The sequence below is a fragment of the Megalobrama amblycephala genome, linkage group LG18 (assembly GCF_018812025.1).
Source record: "Megalobrama amblycephala isolate DHTTF-2021 linkage group LG18, ASM1881202v1, whole genome shotgun sequence".
In the NCBI taxonomy this organism is placed as follows: domain Eukaryota; kingdom Metazoa; phylum Chordata; class Actinopteri; order Cypriniformes; family Xenocyprididae; genus Megalobrama; species Megalobrama amblycephala.
Genome location: NC_063061.1, coordinates 5,682,489 through 5,705,624, shown reverse-complemented (window position 1 = coordinate 5,705,624; position 23,136 = coordinate 5,682,489). Strand labels below are relative to the sequence as shown.

The 23,136-nt window shown below is 35.7% G+C and overlaps 1 protein-coding gene across 1 annotated transcript in view; it reads left to right on the top strand.

Annotated features, from left to right (window-relative positions):
• Positions 1 to 2,917: 2,917 nt before the first annotated feature.
• The window catches only part of LOC125252418 (transmembrane protein 164), a 31,769-nt gene continuing 11,550 nt past the window's right edge, over positions 2,918 to 23,136 (top strand). The window contains exons 1-2 of the mRNA XM_048165697.1: positions 2,918 to 3,877; positions 17,699 to 17,748. Of these exons, the coding sequence (XP_048021654.1) occupies positions 3,440 to 3,877; positions 17,699 to 17,748 (488 nt within the window). The 5' untranslated portion in view covers positions 2,918 to 3,439. The remainder of the gene's footprint in view (positions 3,878 to 17,698; positions 17,749 to 23,136) is intronic.

Here is a 23,136-nt window from a genome sequence, read left to right as displayed (position 1 = left end):
GCTGGAGCGATTGCGCAACACACCGCGAGCAGCGGGACTTTTATTATGACACAGTCGCTGGCGCTTCCGTTTTTCCGGTCATGAGTATGAGGTAACACAGCGATGTTTATCACATTAGATACATTTGAGAGTGTTGAAAATGATGTTATAACGTTACTCTGTGCGTTCACTCGGCGGCTGCTGTGAGACACTGTTACACACTGCTGTAAGATAGATCGATTTTAGAATATCATATTAAATACTGGATGGCTTGTGTTGATAAATGCAATTAATTTTAAAACGTATTGTATGATGGAGAAAATGCTGTATTACTGTTACTAAAAATAAAGCTGCATCTGATTATGCTATGTTAGCTACTTCACAAAATAGTGTTTTACCATGGTAAAGCATGGTACTCGCAAAAAATAAAGAAAATTCAATTTAAACAAAAAGACTAAACATGTTGAGCTATGTAACAACAATTAGTTTTCTGTCTATAAATTTAACCAAACAACTGTTCCCTTGCCTATTAAAAACACGTAAATATTAAAGCGTCTTTGGTGTTTCCATGGTTTCTACAAAATAAAACCGGAAACTGAGGATAACGCGGGAATGACGCAATTGACAGGCGACTCCTCACACGTCCCGGAGCCTTGGTTAAAATTGCAATTTTCTCACGATTTACAAATAGTTGGAAACATTTGGGATATTGTCAGTACTCAAGTGAACAAAATACATAACACTGGCCTAGTGGTTTTTGGATATTTTACTGCAAAAATCTTACATATTTCACCTATAATTGACCATATGCACGGTTACCTCCTGGTTTTCGTTAAGCCAGCTTGGGCATTTCCGGTGAACTGTTACTTGCTGTACATCGACACAAAATCATCAATGGTTGACTTTTTAATGTTGTATTTATATTTAAATGCAGTTATCACACTTGCCTAATTTGCCAATAACCCAGTTTTATTGATTGCAATAAAGACAAAGCTAATGGAAATGTTTGAATAAGAAATGCGGTGTCTGTAATTAGACACGCACACACTGAGAAAAACAATAAGTAGAATTTTTATTTTGCACAAATATTTTTTAAGTAAATTTCACACACATGGAAATTAAGTAAATCTACTTAACTAAGCTAAGTAAAATTAACAAAGTGAATATAACCTGACCTGAGTAATTATTACTTAAAAATCTGATGTAATTAATATAATTAAGTAAAACCATTTGCTCTTTTAAATACATTTTACTTGTTTTGGTAATTATTTTAAATTAAATGTTACTCTTATAATGTGACAAAATAATAATTGCCATCTGTCAGTCGTATAATGCGTGTCACTGGGAACTCTATCAATAAGAGTCAAAAAAACATGACAAACAAATCCAAATTAAACGCTGCATCTTGTGACGACACATTGATGTCCTAAGACACCAAACAATCGGTTTGTGTGAGAAACCGAACAGTATTTATATAATTTTTTTACCTCTAAAACACCACTATGTCCAACTGCCTTGAGCGCGCGCACGGCATCCGGTGCATTCCTGCTTCAGGAAGATTCAGAGTGTTATGAATCAGTGTGTTGAATCAGCGGTTCGGATCACCAAAGTCACGTGATTTAAGCAGTTTGCCGATTTGACATGCGATCCGAATCATGATTCGATACACTGATTCATAACGCTCCAAAGCTTCCTGAAGCAGTGTTTTGAAATCGGCCATCACTAAATAAGTCGTTATTTTGTTTTTTTTGGCGCACCCAAAATATTCTTGTCGCTTTATATATTAATATTGAACCACTGTACTCACATGAACTGATTTAAATATGTTTTTAGTACATTAATGGATCTTGAGAGAGGAAATGTCATCGCTGGCTATGCAGGCCTCACCGAGCCATCGGATTTCATCAAAAATATCTTAATTTGAGTTCCGAAGATGAACGAAGGTCTTACGGGTGTGGAACGGCATGAGGGTGAGTAATAAATTACAGAATTTTCATTTTTGGGGTGAACTAACCCTTTAATCTCAGTATCGAAACATTTGGAAACACTTTCTAATTTAAGAAAAAGGCAACCCAACTTAAAGGATTAGTTCACTTTCAAATTAAAATTTCCTTATAATTTACTCACCCCCATGTCATCCAAGATGTTCATGTCTTTCTTTCTTCAGTCGAAAAGAAATGAAGGTTTTTGATGAACCATAAATGCTCATCTTGAACTAGCTCTCTTCTTCTTCTTCTTCTTCTCTATTAGAATTCCAGCACTGTAGACACTGCTAAGTGTATTACTGCCCTCCACAGGTTAAAGTTTGAACTAATTGTTATATACTTGCACTAGCACATTGTATATGACAATTTAGTTCAAACTTTGACCTGTGGAGGGCAGTAATACACTTAGCAGTGTCTACAGTGCTGGAATTCTAATAGAGAAGAAGAAGAAGAAGAAGAGAGCTAGTTCAAGATGAGCATTTATGGTTCATCAAAAACCTTCATTTCTTTTCGACTGAAGAAAGAAAGACATGAACATCTTGGATGACATGGGGGTGAGTAAATTATCAGGAAATTTTAATTTCAAAGTGAACTAATCCTTTAACATTTTTAGGTGAACTACCATTTAAGGGGTTAAAAAAATAACAACGTGTCTTATGCATTTGTTAATAAAATATTTTGTCATAATTTTTCAGGAAGTAAGGTTTTACTCTCCCAAATCAATTCTCTGGACTGTGCAATGGTCTGTTTTCTGTACTAAATATTTTCTTTCTTTTTATTACTTACTTGTTAGGTAGTTTGCCCTCCACATATTTGATTTATGACGATACTGTATTAGAAAATATGTACAGCCGGCAGTGAGAGAGTTAACAAGTACATACTTGCGAAAAGAAGGCGGGGCCACCGCGCTCGCCCAGTCCCTTTCCAGGAAACGTGCGGCTTCATCAATATGTTAATGATTTTCGGGGGAAGCTGAGCGCGCAGGCGTGTTGCGGTGTGGGTGGATTTGGGGGCCCGAGTGAACAGGGCGGCGTTTCTATGGTTTCTCTTTAATCCGCCACATGGATATGGGCACATCGCATCTTCTGTTTCTGGTTTTGACGTATTTGATCGGATGATACGTTGCAGCAGCGAGCTAACGTACTCCGAATCGGCCGAGGTCGAGTTTTGTTGATGTATTTAAGGCCTCTCGCCGCTGAACAAGAGCCTCTTTGAAGCTTTTATGTAATGGTCCGCTCTGGCCAGGAATATTCTGGACTCGTTTTATCGAAGAAAACGTTTTCCAGTCAAGACGACACGTTTGGAAATGCATACAAGCAGCTAAAGCCCAGCCCTGAGGATCATCTGTGAATAACACACCGCGTCTCTCACACAGGTGTCTTGTACATAAAGGATGCCAATCTGTTGAAACAGCTGAGGCTGCCCTCCTCCTTGAGCATTTCATTATTCCTACACCGAAGACAGATTTGAAGTTAATGTTTCGTCAGGAGGTTGGTGTCCTGTCCTTTATACCGTCTTGTTCGTACCTTTTCCAATACGAGCAGAGGAACATGTCTCGGTATAACATCTACAGTCTGCTGGACTGGATCTATGGAGGGGTGGACCCCATGTTTGAGGGCAACGGAGGGCCTGAGTGCGCAGCCTTCCTCTCTCCACGGCAGAGAGTATTTGAGACTCTGATCATTGTGGTGTTTTCTATTCTGGAAGTGGTGGTGGCCATCAAGAAGCTCCATGTCCCTAAAGAGGTCAGGGATGTTGGGAAGGATGGCAGGAGGAGTAAGGAAGACAGCTGGGGCAAGAACCTGTTGCTTGTGGCTCTGTGCATGACATTTGGTGTTGAGGTTGGCTTTAAGTTTGCAACCAAGACTGTGATCTACCTCCTCAATCCATGTCATGTGGTCACAATGGTGCAAGTAAGTATATTTATGATCAAATCATAATCAGTTATTGTGGAGATGTGCTTCTGCTTTTATTGCAGATGATTTGGGCTGGTCACTGAAAGATTGTTGCTTCATCCATCCCCACTGTGACCTTGAACAAAACACTCAACTTCAGGTTAATTGAATGATCTGAAGACATATTTATTGTGTCATAAGATGCTTTGGGTAAACTAGTAACTGATTTGTAGTAGTAGTAGTAGTAGTAGCAGTAGTAGCAATATATTTCCTTTTGGTTTCCAAGCTTTGAATGTCATTGCATGCACTGCTAATTTAAGAAAAATGTTTTTATTGCATACCACATAGCTTGGAGCATATCTGAACTTGTTATAACCTTTGCAGTGCCTCTTCCTGGCTCTCCAAAAAGACGAAGGAAATGAGTGTTGTGAAATTTTAAAAGTGAGATCAGTTGTAAAAAGGAGGAAGTGTAATGTAACATTTTGCACTGCTTATTTGCAGCTCACTGATTCTTGAAATAAAGGACAAAACATGTTTTAGAAGTTAGTTTTTAATAATATATTATTTTTAAACTGATATTTGTAGACAGCCAATGAACCATGTAAGGGAAAATGTTTTTTATTTATTTTTATTTTTCTAAAAATGTACATTTATTCACTTCTGAACTGAATTTGTGTCAACTCCGCCAGACTCATTAAAAAGCATGCTGTTTTAATTTGATCCATCCAACAAGAGTCTAAAGTCATCAATTATTATAATAGTGTTCAGTAAAGGAGCTAAGAGAAAAAAAAAAAATTCTCCATTTTTTTTTTTTCTTGGGTTAATATGAACTATCCAGTTCCTAAATTCCTTTTTAACATTAAACATCTATAACCAATGTTCTTGGGTAAATCAGACATGATATTGTGTAGTTCAGTTTATGTTTTAATATTTTAACACAATAAATTGAAAAAAGAATAAGACATTCCTTTCAAAATTAACAAGTACAGACGGAGTTGACATACACTGACGGAGTACAGACGGAGTTGACAAGTACTGACGGAGTTGACATACACTGATGGAGTTGACAAATACAGACGGAGTTGACATACACTGACGTAGCTGACAAGTACAGATGGAGCTGACATATACTGATGGAGTTTAAATGTACAGACGGAGTTGACATGCACTGACGGAGTTGACATACACTGACGTAGCTGACAAGTACAGACGGAGCTGACATATACTGACGGAGTTTAAATGTACAGACGGAGTTGACATACACTGATGGAGTTGACAAATACAGACGGAGTTGACATACACTGCCGTAGCTGACAAGTACAGACGGAGCTGACATATACTGACGGAGTTGAAATGTACAGATGGAGTTGACATACACTGACGGAGTTGACATACACTGACGGAGTTGAAATGTACAGACGGAGTTGACATACACTGACGGAGTTGAAATGTACAGACGGAGTTGAAATGTACAGACGGAGTTGACATACACTGACGGAGTTGACAAAGGTCCAGCTGGGGCCAAATATACAGTATATGTAAATAGAATCATGAAACAACATTTATGCGCAAAAAAACAAAACAAAACATTAAATCACTTTATATAGACTTTTTGAGAGCACTTGTCAACCATCAGACATAAAACCTGATGGAGTTGACGTCTGATGGAGTTGACAAAATGTAATATTTTTCCACCTTAACCACGTGTTTTATATTATTAGAGCAATTTTGTTTTCTCTCTCAGTTGTAGCTGTACTATTACACCGGGATGATGGAGTTGACCTGTTAAAGCTGTGACCGCAGAGACTTCAACATTGTTCGTATAAGATATAAAACAATATAAAACTCCCAGGACTATGTGTCCTACTGTAAAATCATCAATGAGCAGGAAATAGTAAGTGCTCCTCAGAGTTAAAGATGACCATGATATTGCCTGATTTATTCAGAATTATAAAAAAATCCTGATGGAGTTGAGGCAAAGTGAGGGACATCTTTGATAGCCATTTTTTATGGAAAATATAATTCAAGACTTACTTTTTGTATTGTTTGATTTATTACAGATCTTTGCCTTTCAATTTAAATGTATATTTTTGAATTTGTTGCATTTTTAAACACTTTGTTTGGCAATTTTACATTGTGACCATTGTGACAGTGTTTCCAAGTATAGAGCATGTATTTAAAATAATTCTAACAAAATTATTTAAAAATAAAAGCAATGAATGTCCTGATATCCAGGTTTCCTTTTAGATAAGTATTTATTTTTTAGATAAGTTAGTATTTTTATTTATGAATTTATTTATTTTGAACATAAAGAGGGCTTTTGTGTTCAGGACATGTTTTGTCCCTTATCTCGAGAATCATTGAGCTGTTCAAACTGGTGTACAATTCTCTCATCAGAAATTTTTCACTTTATATTTACTAGCTGAATGAAGAGGAATCTGTTTTGCATTTTGTTTGTTTTGCTTTTTGCTTTTATATTAAAAGGGATGAAACCTAATGGGTCTGCTTAAAAGAACACTTTAATGAAAAATAGCCTTAAATATTTTACTATGCAATAACTACTGTACAAAAGCAATAAGGCACTCAAGACCTAACTATATTAGTGAATAATAGGCACTCGGCTGCACATTGTGCTCAACCAGAGCCTTTAACTTTGACTACATTCACTTTATAACATTGCCTCTTGTTCCTTATTGTTACAATAACACTCTTTAAAGGCACAATATGTAATTTTTCACCACTAGAGGTCGCCTATTCAAAACAAAGGCGTAGTTTGATGACGCCGAGATTGAGCGTGGGACCATGGGAGATGTCATCTTCACCGCACAGCCGGTGGAAAAGAGTTGGTCAGAAATCATTGATGAGATTATTAACATTACTGTAGTATGAAGCAGAGCAGGACTGAGTGATGTTGGAGCGGATCGAGGCCGCTGGAGCGATTGCTAATGAGAGACGAGTGCGACACACCTTGAGAGCAGCAGAACTTTTATTATGCCACAGGCGCCGCTTCCGCTTCTTCCGGTCATGAGTATGAGGTAACACAGCACTGTTTATCATATTAGATACATTTGAGTGTGTTGAAAAAGATGTTGTAACGTTACTCAACAAGTGTGAGACACTTGTTGCACACTGCAGTAAGCTAGATCGATATTAGAAAATCATATTAATATAATCAAGAAAACGAGATTCTAGTGATGTATGTACAATAAGACTAAACGTGTTGAGCTATATAACAATGACTAGTTTTCTGTTTATAAATGTATCCAAACAGTTTTTTCCCTTGTCTAATAAAACATAATAGGCTATTATTATACTACGGGGCTGCTGAATGCTCAAATCTGATTGGTTGACGAACATTCTGAGGTGTGCAATTATTTTCAGGGAAATGCACGGCAAAAGTAGTTCTAGGCAGGGTGTATTCCAGAAAGCAAGGTTAACCTACCGTCAGATATACCCTGAACTCTCGGTTGATTAACCCAAACCTTGCTTACTCGAGGTATGCTGGTTTCAAAAACACGTCGGGAGTAAGTTCAGCCAACCCAGAGTATGTTCCCGGTTAACACACAAGACATTCTCAACAGAGCGACGAATCGATGATTCACCATGGAAACAGACGCTAAGAAAAACCGCGCCATTCTACTTCATTCTTCTTTTGTTTAATGGCGATTTACATAACCTACTTAGTGCACATCGCCACCTATTTGGTGGTTGTGTCATCATTTTTTCAATCTTTTCATTTAATAAGTAATCTTTATTCACTGAGAATGAGAATTATATTGTGTATATATATCAGTCAAACCAAAATTTATTCAGACACCTTGAACATTTCATTCATTAATACAGTTTATTCACTATAGTTTATAAAAATGGTAATAAAATATGACAAGATCTCAGAGTTAAACTGTGTCAGAAAAAAATAATCTTAATTATGTCAGATAATACTTAAGCAAAACATGGTCAGGTCAAAGTGTCTGAATAATTTTTGGTTCCAAATTTTTATCAGTTTTACTGGTAGTCCACTGTGTGAAGCATTTCTGGGTATAATGTCACAGTTTAATTTATTTTGCTATCCTCACTTACATAAATGAACTATAGTGTCCTGCACCCATTAGTAAAAATATATAAAAAATATCAATATGTCAGAATAATTTTTAAGTTGACAAAATACATTTTATTGTGTCCTGAAAGCGCATACTCTCTCGCGCACACATATACTGTATAGTACGAACACACACTCGCACAGAAGTGCTGCTCTTACGAATTACTCAGTAAAATAGTTTAGCAACTTAAAAGCTACTTGACATTTCTCACCAGCGAGGTAATAACTGCGGTTCTTGAGGTTGATAAACTTATAGTTTCACTATTAGTAGAGACGCTGCTGCCGTGAGAGATGCACAGACTCAAGTAGGCTAATCCACATCTGCTTATTCCCTCTCTCAACTGCGTTAATAACTATCAACTGTATTATTCTGCTATCAAGGCTCAAGCCTTGAGATGAGATGCATAAGAAATTAGTCCCACACACGAGTGTTTTAGGGACAAAAACCTGACAAATGTCTTGAAATACAACATCTGAATGGTGTCTTGAGGTGTGGTAACCGTAGTGGAATAATTGACTCCAGGCCATTGCATTATTAGAAGATAATGCACAGCTTAAGTGTAACGGCACTTTGTGGCCGCATTACCACCTCGAGTGTGCATTATTTTTTAATAATTCAATGGCCCGTCGTCAATTATTCATTGCATATTAAATAGTAGTGGAAATTAAGGGAAATTGCGAGTATGATGTCATTGGTAGGTGAAGCATGGACACGGTCTGTCCTGGTTGAAATTGCTTATTTCTCTGGATTTAAACATTCTTGGAAATATCTTGGATAATGTAAGTGCAACAAAACAAAATATATAACACTGTTCTAGTGGTTTTTGGATATTTTAATCCAAAAATCTTACATATTATGCCTTTAACTTACACTTAGATTTTTTTGTGTTATTTGTGATTGATTTTTGCCTATATATTGATAGACCTCAGCAGTGATGGCACAGATGTGTGGAGGTGGACACATATTAGTCCAAATCAGCCTCGCCTCAGAGATTTACGATCCAATGTGATGTAATCTTCAGGCCTACATTTATAGGCTCCCAGCACAAAACATTCAGACTGTAGCCCTTTTTGAGCTGAGCTTTACAACAGTCCTTGAAATAGAAATACTTAAAATAGAAAACAATACTTGAAATAGAAATTGTGTGGCAGAATACCCTGTAGTTACACACCCACGTAACTGGCCCAAATTTGTATATAGTGTTAAAATATTAATTGAAATAAACCTTTATGATGGCTAAAGCCTTCCTGCAAAGTTCAGCTTCAACACTAATAAAACAAAACTGAATCAGCTAGTTAAGATTTCCATAAACGGTTGATTATTACAGACAGGTGTGTTGAAGTGTTGGAACTGAAGATTGGTCAACCCTGATTTACATGATCTTGCGGTGTGACTAATGCAATTTAAAAAGAACAGATATTCTATGAAGTTGCACAATTAATTTTACACAGTGTATGTTTACCTAATAACGAAGCTAATAATTACTATTAAACAAATGGAACATTAATTGAACTAAAACTGAAATGGTAATATTTGTTTGCATTAGAGAATGGTGAACATGTGAATGTGTTGTTAAATTTATTGAAATATTAACTTAAAATCGCATAATTTAAGTAAATATTTAACATCTTTGGGCTGCAGCTGACCTCATGTGCAAAGTTTAAATATATATATATATATATATATATATATATATATATATATATATATATATATATATATATATATATATATATAATCAATTTGTAATTTAAAATAAATGTACATTTATGTAAAATAGCAACATTTTATGTAAAATTCACTTTAAAGAAGATCTACACTTCTTAATTTCATTCATGTGATAACATGAAAAATGTGCCATAGTTTATAATAATTAAAGGCACAATGTGTAGTTTTTCACCACTAGAGGTCGCTTAATCAAACAAATGCGTAGCTTGATGATGCTTTGATTTCATGGAATCTTGGGAGGTTTTGTCTTCACGTCTACAGCCGGTGGAAAAGAATCCAATGGGACTCGGGCAGAAATCATATTCATGGATGAGCTAATGTATTAAAGATTTATTAAACATTACTATAGTATGAAGCAGGGTGTGGCTGAAAGCTGTTGGAGCGATTGCTAATGAGAGACAAGCACAACACTTTTATTACTTGCCGGAACTTTTATTATGCCGCAGACAAGCGCTTCCGCTTCTTCTGGTCAAGCGTATGTGGGGTAACACAGCGCTGTATTTAATATTATCATATTAAATACATTTGAGTACCTTGAAAGTTGTTATAATGCTACTCAGCATTCACTCGGCGGCTGCTATGAGACACTTGTTGCACACTGCAGTAAGCTAGATCGATATTAGGCATGGTAAAACATGGCACTCGCGGTAAATCAAGAAAATGAGATTTAAACTTACTGTGTTGAGCTATATAACATGATTAGTTTTCTGTCGAAGAATGAATCCAAACAGTTACTCACCTGTCTAGTAAAACACATAATATATTAAAGCGTCTTTGGTGTTTCTACAAAATAAAACCGGAAATCGAGGGTAACGCGGGTATGATGTCATTGATAGGCGACGCATAGACATGGTCCGTATCCTGGTTAAAATTTAAACATTCTTGGAAACATTTGGGATAATGTAAGTACAAGTCGACAAAATATATAACGCAGTTCTAGTGGTTTTTGGATATTTTAATCCAAAAATCTTACATATTGTGGCTTTTAACAGTAAAAAATAATTGCTGCCATCTACTGAAAAAATAACACTTTTAAATTAAAAATAATATGAAATTTCAAGTGCAGCTACACTGACTCAGTGATTAGATTACTAGAAAGAATGACTAGATTACTCACTGGCTCATATACCGTTCCCAAGTTTTTCATTTAGATTTGTTTAGACATTATAAAATCATTATTATAACAATAAAATAGTTTTGTCAAAGTTTAGCATTTTTTGTACTGTAGTATCATTTCACAATATTACAGTCAAACCTGAACATGGGGTGTGTGTCAAGTCAAGTCACCTTTATTTATATAGTGCTGTTTACAATACAGATTGTTTCAAAGCAGCTTTACAGTGATAACAGGAAAATTATGCAACAAAGTTTGTTTTGGCTGTACTGCAGCTCTAGAAGACAATAGTGTCATTGTCCATCTTTTAAGTGAACTCAGTACTGATTTATTCCATTGTAAAAATCGTTTGCTTTTAATTTAGTTCATTTATCTATATAGTGATGCCATCGTCCAGCTCAGTTCTCATACAGTGGTGTCAATGCAGAAAGATCAGTAATCTTGTTGAATATTAAGTGTGTCTCAATCAGCTCCCTATAGTTCAGCAGTCAGGGCACTGATCAGGGTGTCGGCCGTTTTAAGGGCGGTCTCAATCGCAAAACGCTTCCAGTGCACTGAAATGTTGTGTCCTAAAAAAAGGGAGTATCAACGCTCACTATGTTGCGCTAACGGAGCCACGAAACATAAATCACGTGAGCCAACGCGCATGCAGGACAGATGTTTGAAAAGTTATGTAAACAAATATAATTTCATTATTTTTAAGCATAAACATACATCACTAGACAAGTTTTGAACATAATCTTCCTTGCATTTATAATTAATTTGTGGCTGAAATGTTGCAGGTATATCTAACAAAGTATTTATCATAATGTACTTTAAATAACAAGATTTATTTCATTTTACAGCAAAATTGATCAAATTATCAGAAAAATATCAGTTCTACTCTTCCTGTCTTTATGAGCTAGGGAGCTGATTGAGATGCACCAAGGATGTTAGGTTGTTTTTTATTTTTTATTTAGTTATTTTTTTGTGTAGAAATTAGCAAGTGTCCACCAAATAACAAAGTCATCTCATTTAGATGAAGTGAACTAAATACAGTAATGCTATTAATAAATTGGTAATAAACATATATTTTTATATGGGGTGAACAATTCTGTAGTTATGCAAACAAATTGTTACTGAAATCTTTTCTATACTAAAATAGTTACTAAAACGTTTTTCAGGGATACATGATATATCGGCCACCATATCGGTATCGGCCGATATGTTCATTTTTAATGTTATCATTATCGGCCAGATAAGAACATTTCACCGATATATTAAAGGCAAATTATGGATTATTTCCTTCAGCTGAGACAATTCAGATGTGTTCTGTTCATCACGATGGTTTTGAATTGCTTGAAATATGATTTGAATCACTTCAAAACAGAAAATACAGTACAATGTGCAGCGCAAGTCTGTCATATAAGCTACAATGAGAACATTATAATTGTGTGCTTGGAACATGGCTTTTAATAGTGAGACTTTTTTTGTAATCAGGCTTTTAAAAAATTATATAAAAATTTGGATTTGGATTTAGATTTATCGGCCAATATATCGGTTATCAGCTTTCAAATATAAAGAATTATCGGTTATCGGCCAAAATCGGTTATCGGTGTATCCCTAAACTTTTTAACGCATGCCACATGGAAAAATATGTAAACAGTTTTCAGTGATGATGCAAACAAATAGTTATGCTAAAATAAAGCATTTTAATATATGAAAAATGCCACAAGCAATCTTTTGGAACGTCTTTCTGTCTTGATGTTTTTTGCAAGAGAAGCAAATCACACAGATCACAAAGCTAGTCTAATGACAGTTTTTAGGAAATTTAATGGACTAATAAGAAGCACCATTAAATTATAAGTGTTTCTTAATTTTAAATCATTAGCTATATCAGGTGTAAATATGATATATTACCCAGTCCTACTTAGAAGTAAGCATTTTTTATTGTCAATGACTGGTTTATGAGAATGCACCTGTCTTCTAGATGAGGCTTTCTTGTATATTGAGCAACTAGATCAAGAAATCCTTGTTGCATTTGCGCAGCCCGGCCGCTGTTGCCCTCTCACTGCAGCCTATGATGCCACTCTACCAGGCATCCAGTATTTAAACACAGCACATGTTCTCAAACACAGCATCTCATAGTAACTCCATGGTTCCACTTATGTCAATAAACTTATTTGTACAAGTCTAACAGTATTTGATCAAGGTCACAGTCTTATCATCTGATAAATAATGAAGTGGAGAATTGTAAACAGACTCAATGGCAAACACACATAAATTATTTGAGTGCAGAACCAATAATATATGGGTTAATGATGTGACGGGTCACTTTTTTTTTTTTTTCCAAAGGCTTTAATGATAATAAAAAACAAAGATGACATCCAAAGTACGTAAGGTAGTACAACTAGATCTCTTTTATTGAATCCAAAAGGTTTAATTATATTTTGCTACATATAAAGGTATTTTAAAGATTTTGAAGTGTCAAAAGGTCATTTGGTTTAACCGTCCAAAGACCAATACAGACATTTCATTTGTGATTAAAATATCTTAAAATGTAATAAATGTATTTTTTTTTTTTTTTTATTCTGGCATGATTTTATAACATCATATATCAACATAGTGCAAAATGGCATTAAAATTATGTGTAGAAGTCGTTGCTTTGTTATGAGAAAGAATGTCTGGAAAAATGAGTTACATTGATGTCATTTGGAGTAACCAATATAAAGGGATCATTTTGGATCAAGTCATGCAGTCAGTATCATGTGATAGGATGTGACATCATTCAGACACCTGCAAAGGACCACATGGTCATGAAGCAAAGTAACTAACTCTCTTTTAACTATTTGAAAAAGTCATGTTTTCACTTGTTCATACGCATGTCTCAAAACATCAGGTCATTTGGTACAAAAGCTATAAAACATGGAAAATGTTGTAATATTTTAAAAACTTGTACTAAATATAAAATGTTTGATTGTCCTTTTGCTAGCTAGCTAGATATCAGCCTGTTAGCGTTGTTTGAAAATATCGTCATTCTGTATAACCAAAAGTGTCATTCGGTAAAACTGACATTTTGGTTAAACCGAATGACTTTTTTGGGTGAAAAATTTTGTCCATCTTGTAAAAAATGACAAAAGCAGTGTTAATTGATTATAAAAACCACATAATCTCACTGTTAACACTAAATAAAACTTATTTAATTATATCTCCATTATGTTTTTTTACACTTTTAAAAACCTTCTTCGTCAGTGACCCTTATACAGTACAAGGAGTTATGGGGAAAGTAAAATAAATGTATACATTTATTTATAAAATGCTTTATAAATCCTTCTGTGCATGCTGAATGCAACTCAAACATTACAGACTGTAGCAATAGCAAACTTTTTTTTTTTTTTTTTTAATTTGAAGTACGTCCTTCCTGCAAACCTTATTGTCATGATGTTTTGTGAAAAAGTAATCTAATTTTTTTTTTTTTTTTTGACTGTGTAATTGCACCAGATGTACAGCAGAATTATGTTAGCCTCAATAAATGCCAAAAAAATAAAATAAAAATGGAGCAGGAGTAGCATTAAGAAGACACAGATGTACAGTAGATGCCTACAAGGACTATAGATAATTGCTTTCTGTTTTTATTTATTTATTTATTGTTAGGGGGATGAGATCAGTATGGTGTACAGTGTTAGCCAGCCAACAGAGTTTGTCCATCTATTCAGTAAAAAACCCCAAAACAAACTAAAAAGATTATAAAACTGGTTTGTTGACCAGATATCCTGAAATTTGTGTGATTTGAATGTCAGTGTCATGATCAGTTTAGAGATACGAGATGAATTTGAATATGTGCAAACAATGTTGATGTTTCAGAGCTTGGATGAAGGAGAAGATTAGAAGTGAATAGTGGCGAGAATGTTGTCAATAGCCCTGGTTTACATTCACTTTCACTGTATGCACATTCTGCTAAATTCATTTTGTGTGTGTGTTCTGGGGAAGAAAAGGGAAACAACAACAAAACATGGTTTGAAATGTCACTAGGGTGAGAAAATCATGATGTTTCTGATGCATGAGGTTTGTTGATGTCTTATGTATGATTGTTTGTACAGATCTTTTTTTAGTGGTTCTACACTTTTACTTTTTATGTCCAGAGGAATAACATAATACTTCCTTTTTTAAATTCATAACTAACAGATGTCTTCAGAGTTATGCTATGTTGCATTAGTGGTCAAAAGAACTCCCATATATTGCAAAAAAATTGTTTTTACGCTGGCATGAGGTAGTTTTTCAGGCAATTCGAAAAAGTAATATTGGTTACACTTTATTTTACAGTGCCGTACTTACATTGTAATTAATCAAAAAAGTACTGAGTACTATTACTTAACTACATGTACTTACTATAGAGTTACAGTTAGGGTTTGGTTTAGGGTTAGTTACTTGTAATTATGCATAATTTACTGTTATTACTATATTAAGTACATGTAGTAATGTGTAACTATTGCACTGTAAAATAAAGTGTTACCGTAATATTTTGCAAAACTGCAATGAAATTTTTTTTTTTTGCAATTACAGGTCTCCTGGCATATGTAAAAGTTCATAATTCTTTAAAGATGGCGCAGTATGTTTGGACAGGAGACGAGACAGAGTTCTTTATTAAAGAATTATGGGAATTCTGGATTCCAAACAGCAAAGAAATGCCACAATTTATCAAGACCTCGAAGCAGAGAGGAGGGAGAAACACCTCATACTGCTCCGAAGTACAAGAAGCTTTTCTTGCCATTAATGCTTGGATAACACGCCTACATATCCTTCGATTAGAAATAATGGCTAGTGCAGTGGCTGCGATATAGGCTACTTAAAAGGTTAGTTTTTTTCACCCAAAAATGAAAATAATGTCATTTATTACTCACCCTAATGTCGTTCCACACCCGTAATGCCTTCGGTCATCTTCAGAACACAAATTAAGATATTGTTGATGAAATCTGATGGCTCAGTGAGGACTCTATTGAGAGCAAAGCCATTCAAACTCTCAAGGTCCATAAAGGTACTAAAAACATATTTGAAACAGTTCATGTGAGTTCAGAGGTTCAATCTTAATATTACAAAGCGACAAGAATACTTTTTGTGCGGCAAAAAAACAAAATAATGACTTTTCAACGATATCTATATGGGCCGATTTCAAAACACTGCTTCAGAGCTTTACGAATCGAATCAGCGAATCGATTCGCCAAAGTCACGTGATTTCAGCAGTTTAGCCATTTGATAGGAGATCCGAATCACTGATTCAAACCAAAAGATTCATAAAGCTCAGAAGCTTCATGAAGCAGTGTTTTGAAATCGGCCCATATAGATATTGTTGAAAAGTCATTATTTTGTATTTTTTGGCGCACAAATAGTATTTTCGTCGCTTTGTACTCACATGGACTGCTTCAAATGTTTTTAGTACCTTTATGGACCTTGAGAGTTTGAATGGCTTTGCTGTCAATAGAGGCCTCACTGAGCCATCAGATTTCATCAACAATATCTTAATTTGTGTTCTGAAGATGAACGAAGGTCTTACGGGTGTGGAACGACATGAGGGTGAGTAATAAATGACAGAATTTTCATTTTTGGGTGAACTAACCTACTAACATCGTCGCCATGATTTTTGGAATGACTTATCGCAAGAGGAAAAAAAAAGTTTTAGTCGCATAACATCAGTTAATGGAAACTGTTCATCATTTAACAATGGTTTTTATCAAAATTTAGAAAATATTGCAAAAGTTTTGTGCAAATCTGTAATGGAAACCTGGCTACTGGTACATGGTGAGATGTAGTGAACAATTTTTATTTACACATAATCAGGATACGTTCAAATTAATTATTTAAATTAATCATAAAGGCCTGTTTTCCTTTAATGCTGTTCACTGGGGATTTAAGACAGTCAAGAGACTGAGGCATACACAGAAACCACTCCAAAACACCCTTGCATTGTGTCAGCAAATTTTAAGTGGGCAAAACACCATTAGTATATTCTTCAGAAAATGTCCAAATCGAGTTTAGACTCATTGCATTAAATAATCACTTCAAAAAATTCAAAGGAAGTGGAAAAAGCATTGTTATATGATCATCTTAATCCTTAAACACATTGTTCGCTCCAACTCAGGCTGAGCACATTACACAAGAAACTCAAAGCGGCATCATCCTGTTGCATGACCTCAGATTGTGCTCGAGTTTGACTCACCTGGGATGATGACATCTGCTGACAGGCTTCAACTTCCTTCCTTCCTATGTCATCCTCCCAGACTGTTCTTCATATCCAAAGAGGGAAATGGCTGGCTACCCTCCCAACATACTGAACAATGTCAATCTGTGATCTCACGGCCATCCTTAGTCGCCTGAAAGAAAAGACTGCATGGACCGTTTTATCATACGAAAGCAAATAAATGTCTCTATAGTTTTAAACATTGACATTCATTTTAATATTTATCTGAAATGTATAAATAAAACATCTGAAATAATTCCTAAAAAGATTGTTTAATCGGCTCAGTTACAAATGCAAATTTAATTTTTAGATCTGTCATTTTAACGGTTTATGCTGATGGTGTAGTTGAACTGGTGTGTTTGCATTGCTACATAGAGAATAAGTAAAATAAAGAGAATTTATAGGTACATTTCTGCCATAATCAAAGTGCCACATAATCCAGTAGTTCTGAATTCAACAGTGAACTGGTTCAAAATGGTGGTGTTATCTTCAGGCATCCATTTTTCAGTAGCAAAATGTCTCTCTGATTGACACTCAGCCACTGAAAATGTGCCGATAAGAGCTTGTTCTGATGAGATGAGCACAACTTGGCCCATGGTTCAAATATTGCATTTATCTATTTATCTATATCTGCTTTGTGTGAAAGAGTCAGTTATTGAGCTTTATCACTTCCTCTCTTGCAGATCTTCCTGCTTGCATGTCCCCCCTGTAAAACTGCCATGGTTATCTTTAGGTAAGTACTCGGAAAGAGGCTGCACTGCAGAGAGCTGGGAGCTTTCTTTGTCACATTCACTCTTGGTCTTGTGCAATTTGAGTCTAGTAACTTCTGTAGTGTTTGGCCTCTCCAGCTTATGAGTAATTCAAACCTGTGCTGTTCTTAAAATAGCCTTTGAAACTTTCAACACCTTTTTCTGTGAATGCTTATGATACTCATTAGTTATCGATGTCAGAATGAAACCATATTTATTGATAACTGTGGTGGCGGCAGTCTACATTTTTAGGGTACGTTTTAAACGTCGGCAACGATAAACTAAAAAGGAGACGTTTTTCCTTCGCATTTTTCGCGTACAGACGACAATGTTGTCAAAATGATCCCCGTTCACACGAATCCGCAAAAAACGACTAAAAACATTGTATTATGTGTGCCAGGCCAGTAGTTGATCTCACTTTGTAAGGAAACCGTACACACCTATCCAACTTTTTCCTACGCCCCATGATGCTTTGTGTGTATTATGGGAGTTGAATCAGCGAAAGTTTTATTCAAACTGGGTACATTGAGATGAAATTATTATAACTTCAACCATCAAACATTAAAAAGACATTTAAAAGTGTAAAACCATAAAAAAATGAATGCAACAGCAATATTATTAAAATATCACTGTAGTAATATATGTCTGTGTTATGTAGCACAATGCCTTAAATATTGTAGTATTAATTAATTAATTAATTAATTAATTAAAGAAATTATCCGTGCAGTTTATTTTTTTTATTTTTTTTAATTCATGTGCCCTCGTAATCTTTAATCAAAAACATTAATCTCCCCTCCCCCTCAAAATGACTCATCGTCTCTTCCTGTCACATGCTATGACTCGAGGGCGGAGCTATCTGGAACTGCCAGCAGATCTAGTGACGTAAGGGGGAAATGCCGAAGCTGATGCTTCACTTTATAGAGATCAATGCATTAACCGCAGCTGATGCCAGTCATTGAGGTGTATAGTACTAAACATTGAAAAGATATTACATAAACATAAATCTTACTCATGGCAAACTAACTTTTTCATGAATAAATTAACCTGATGGCATTCAGATCTGCCTCCATTTTGTTAGCAACGCCCAAATTCCAACAATCCAATCAATTCCAGAAGGACAAAATCAAGTCCTGCCCTCTCATTTCAGATGCCGTTTCACTCGGATAGATGTCACAGTAGTGAAGAAAAGACAATCGCAACTTCTGTTTCATGCCGACTTTAATCAAAAATGTTCATTAAAGGATTAGTTCACTTCAGAATTCAAATTTCTTGATAATTTCCTCACCCCCATGTCATCCAAGATGTTTTTCTTTCTTTCTTCAGTCGAAAATAAATTATAGTTTTTTGATGAAAATATTCCAGGATTTTTCTCCATATAGAGGACTTCACTGGGGTTCAACGGGTTGAAGGTCCAAATGTCAGTTTCAGTGCAGCTTCAAAGAGCTCTACATGATCCCAGACGAGGAATAAGAGTCTTATCTAGAGAAACCATCGCTCATTAAAAAAAAAAAATAATAATTTAACCACAAATGTTCATCTTGCACTGCTCTGCAATGCGCCACGCATTACGTAATGGCGTTGGAAAGGCCACGTGTGATGTTTCTTACAATATTATGGCACAAGAGCTATCCATTGAGCTTAACTGTGTTGCACCTGCAATACAATACAATATATTTGCAGGTTTTTTTAAAAAAGAGGGATGAGTCAAAAGGATTGATTATTTTTTTGAATCACTGTATCCTAACCAGATGAGATGTGATGCCTGATAAAAGGTTTCTTTTCCATGTTAGAGTTTTTTGTCTTGAGCTGAACAAAGGTGCAACACTCACTCTTAAGATCTAAACTTTATTACTTAAAAAATGACATTTCAGCCATCAGATAACAAGAGTAACAATCACACACAGCTGTGTTCACTCTGATAATCACCAACAGGTGTGCAACACCACTTATTGAGAGGTAGTTTCCTAATGCCAAGTTTACACTACAGGATTTTAAGTCCGATTTAAGCCTGATTTGCAAGTTAACAAGTTCACTGACAGGTCGGGCTGTGACACTGATGTCTATGGAAGCAGCAATAAAAATCCATTCAAATATAATTTGCCGACGTTTATTCATATCAGATACACATTGTGTAAGTAACTATAAAGCTCACTCACTCTACTGTTCTCCCAGTACACCGGCCACATGTATTTGAGGACAAATGGATGAATTCACGTTACATATTAAGATCAAGGTCATTATATAGGTTTTTAAATGACAAAACACTCACTTGCACATATTTGAGAATCGGAATATCAGATAGTTGATGACATGGTGAGAAAAGCAATACATCTGTCATACAGTGTGGCCGGCTGGCCGCGGTATGTCACGTGACAATCATGACGCGTCGTCTTGGAAACAATTAAGGGAAACGTTCTAAAATAACAGTCGCCTGAACTCTGGGATGTCAGCCAGAATGATTTAAACTTATGTGTGAAAGGGTTTAATTTGAATTAAATTTAATTCAGAATTTAATCTTATTTCCTCCCAACATCCATTTTCAAATAAAGTCGTTGGGTGACAGTTGTCGTCAGCTTGTGTAGTGTGTAAACTCCTGTTGCAGATCATTTATGTAGTGTCACGTAGTGTGAACGCCACAATGACTTCAAGTCATGTAGTCTGAACAGCACAGCGATCTGACGACGTTTAAAGTCCTGTAGTGTGAACTTGGCTTAAAAAGGAAGCAGTTCAATGAATCAAACTTTAAAGAACACATAGAAACTCAATGAAACAAGCTTGGAGTTTTTGTCCTAACCAGCTGCGACAGTGATTTGCAACGAGCGATAGAGAGATTCTATTTTTGAAATTATTTCTATTTCTGCAACATTGTGGCTGAAAGCTCAGGTACTGATTTTGTTTGTGCGTTATTAAAGGGTTAGTTCACCCAAAAATGAAAATGATGTCATTAATGACTCACCCTCATGTCGTTCCCGTAACACCTCCTTTCATCTTCAGAACACAGTTTAAGATATTTTATATTTAGTCCGAGAGCTTTCTGTCCCTCCATTGAAAATGTATGTACAGTATACTGTCCATGTCCAGAAAGGTAATAAAAACATCATCAAAGTAGTCCATGTGACATCAGTGGGTTAGTTAGAAGTTTTTGAAGCATCTAAAATACATTTTGGTCCAAAAATAACAAAAACTACGACTTTATTCAGCATTGTCTTCTCTTCCGGGTCTGTTGTATATCCGCTTTCACGCCACAGTGACGCTGCTTCTTCTTCTTTCCTGTTTTACGGCGGTTGGCATCCAGCTTATTGGTGCATTACCGCCCCCTTCTGCTCCGGACAGTGACGCGATTAGGACATCCGCAACATGCACACTTACGCACCGTTTTAAAAAATATAGCAATACCAAAATACAAACAATGTAGAATAGCATGAATACAGCGTGCGTCTCCCTCAGACTGTAAATGAAGCTCGGGCGCACCGGATAACACGTCAGCAGCGTCACTGTCCGGAGCAGAAGGGGGCGGTAATGCACCAATAAGCTGGATGCCAACCGCCGTAAAACAGGAAAGAAGCAGCAGCGTCACTGTGGCGTGAAAGCGGATATACAACAGACCCGGAAGAGAAGACAATGCTGAATAAAGTCATAGTTTTTGTTATTTTTGGACCAAAACGTATTTTTGATGCTTCACTGATGACCCACTGATGTCACATGGACTACTTTGATGATGTTTTTATTACCTTTCTGGACATGGACAGTATACCGTATATACATTTTCAATGGAGGGACAGAAAACTCTCGGACTAAATCTAAAATATCTTAAACTGTGTTCTGAAGATGAACGGAGGTCTTACGGGTTTGGAACGACATGAGGGTGAGTCATTAATGACATAATTTTCATTTTTGGGTGAACTAACCCTTTAAATTGGTATATCATTGTGCATGACTTTATTAGCCATAATGAAAGTGACAGATCTTAAAAATCAAGTAAATTAAAGGAAACAAAAGAAACAACGTTCAAACTGTGAACTCTATGCAAGCAAACAAGTGTATCCCATGAATGGATTATCAGTCTAGAGTATTTATTTTGAGCACTGTTAAAACGGTTTATTAATTTGATTATTTACTTTACTTTATCGATTTTGTTGTGAGTGCGAGACAGCAGAGATGACTGGCTGTTAATTTTGTGGCCATTTGTCGGCCATTTGTCAGCCATGTCACGTCTGATGTGGACAGACAAAATGCTTGTTGCTGGAATCGTATTACACGGTGTTTGGATAGGACACAACGTAATATAATGTTGTATAAAGTGATATATAAATATGACTTGACATGATTCCTTTAATTTCACCTCATGTTTACTGAGTCATCTCAAATAGTGAGTAATTGCTTGTATATGTCACATCATAAACATAAGCAATTGCAAAACCTTTGTTAACAGAGCAATGTTAATGTTCCTATTTTGACTTTTCATTATAAATCACACATTGGTGCCAAATTCCCCACAGGAGCTTCTAATGTCCTGAATGTGAGACATGCCGTACTGGTAATGTCAGCAGATGGCAATAAATAATAAATAAGCTCAGAGATGACCTGAATTTTGGATTAGTCACATTATAAATTGATTTCTTTCTAAATGGATCACACAAGCTTCAATCGAGCCCCCTTTCCCTGTGCTTTTCTGCATTTTAATTTGGAAACCAATAGCTATTGGAGACATTTGCTTCTTTAGTGACTGCTGTGGCTAAACATTTCAACTCTTGGGTGAGTGTTAATGCAATTCAGCGTTAATTCACCAAAACAACCATCAAAAAACTCTACTAAGTCACAGATTATTGTGTGTATTTGCATGTAAACGAGTGGTCGTGACATCACATGCCTGTTAGCTTGCATTTCCAATGAGTGCTAATGAGGAGGCTTTGAGCACAATAATGCCGTTGTTGCTTCGGGATCCTTTTGTAATAGCGTGACTTGTTTTGGACCAGCCTATGGAACTGACTTGAACTCAACACCAGAGATGTTGTTCATGTCCCTAATGTGGTTTCAAGAAAGAGTTTGAACCAAAACCCAACTGAAAATGTAAAGAATACAACGATCATGATTTTTTTTTTTTTTTTACATGGCCGATTCCAATTGCCATTTTTTACAAGGAAATGGGGCAATTCCTTTTTTAAGCAAATATATTTGTTTATTAGCTCTATTACAGGCTAAACTGACCTAATGTATCTGTAATGTATCTCTGATAGGAACAGACTGTCTTAAGTAAAGTTTCGATGTCCAGTCAATCGGTGCATCTCTGCTGAATTTCATTTCTCTATACACTTTTAAAGCAAATCGTGTGCCTACATACTGAAGCCTTGTTTACACTGCATGCATCTGCG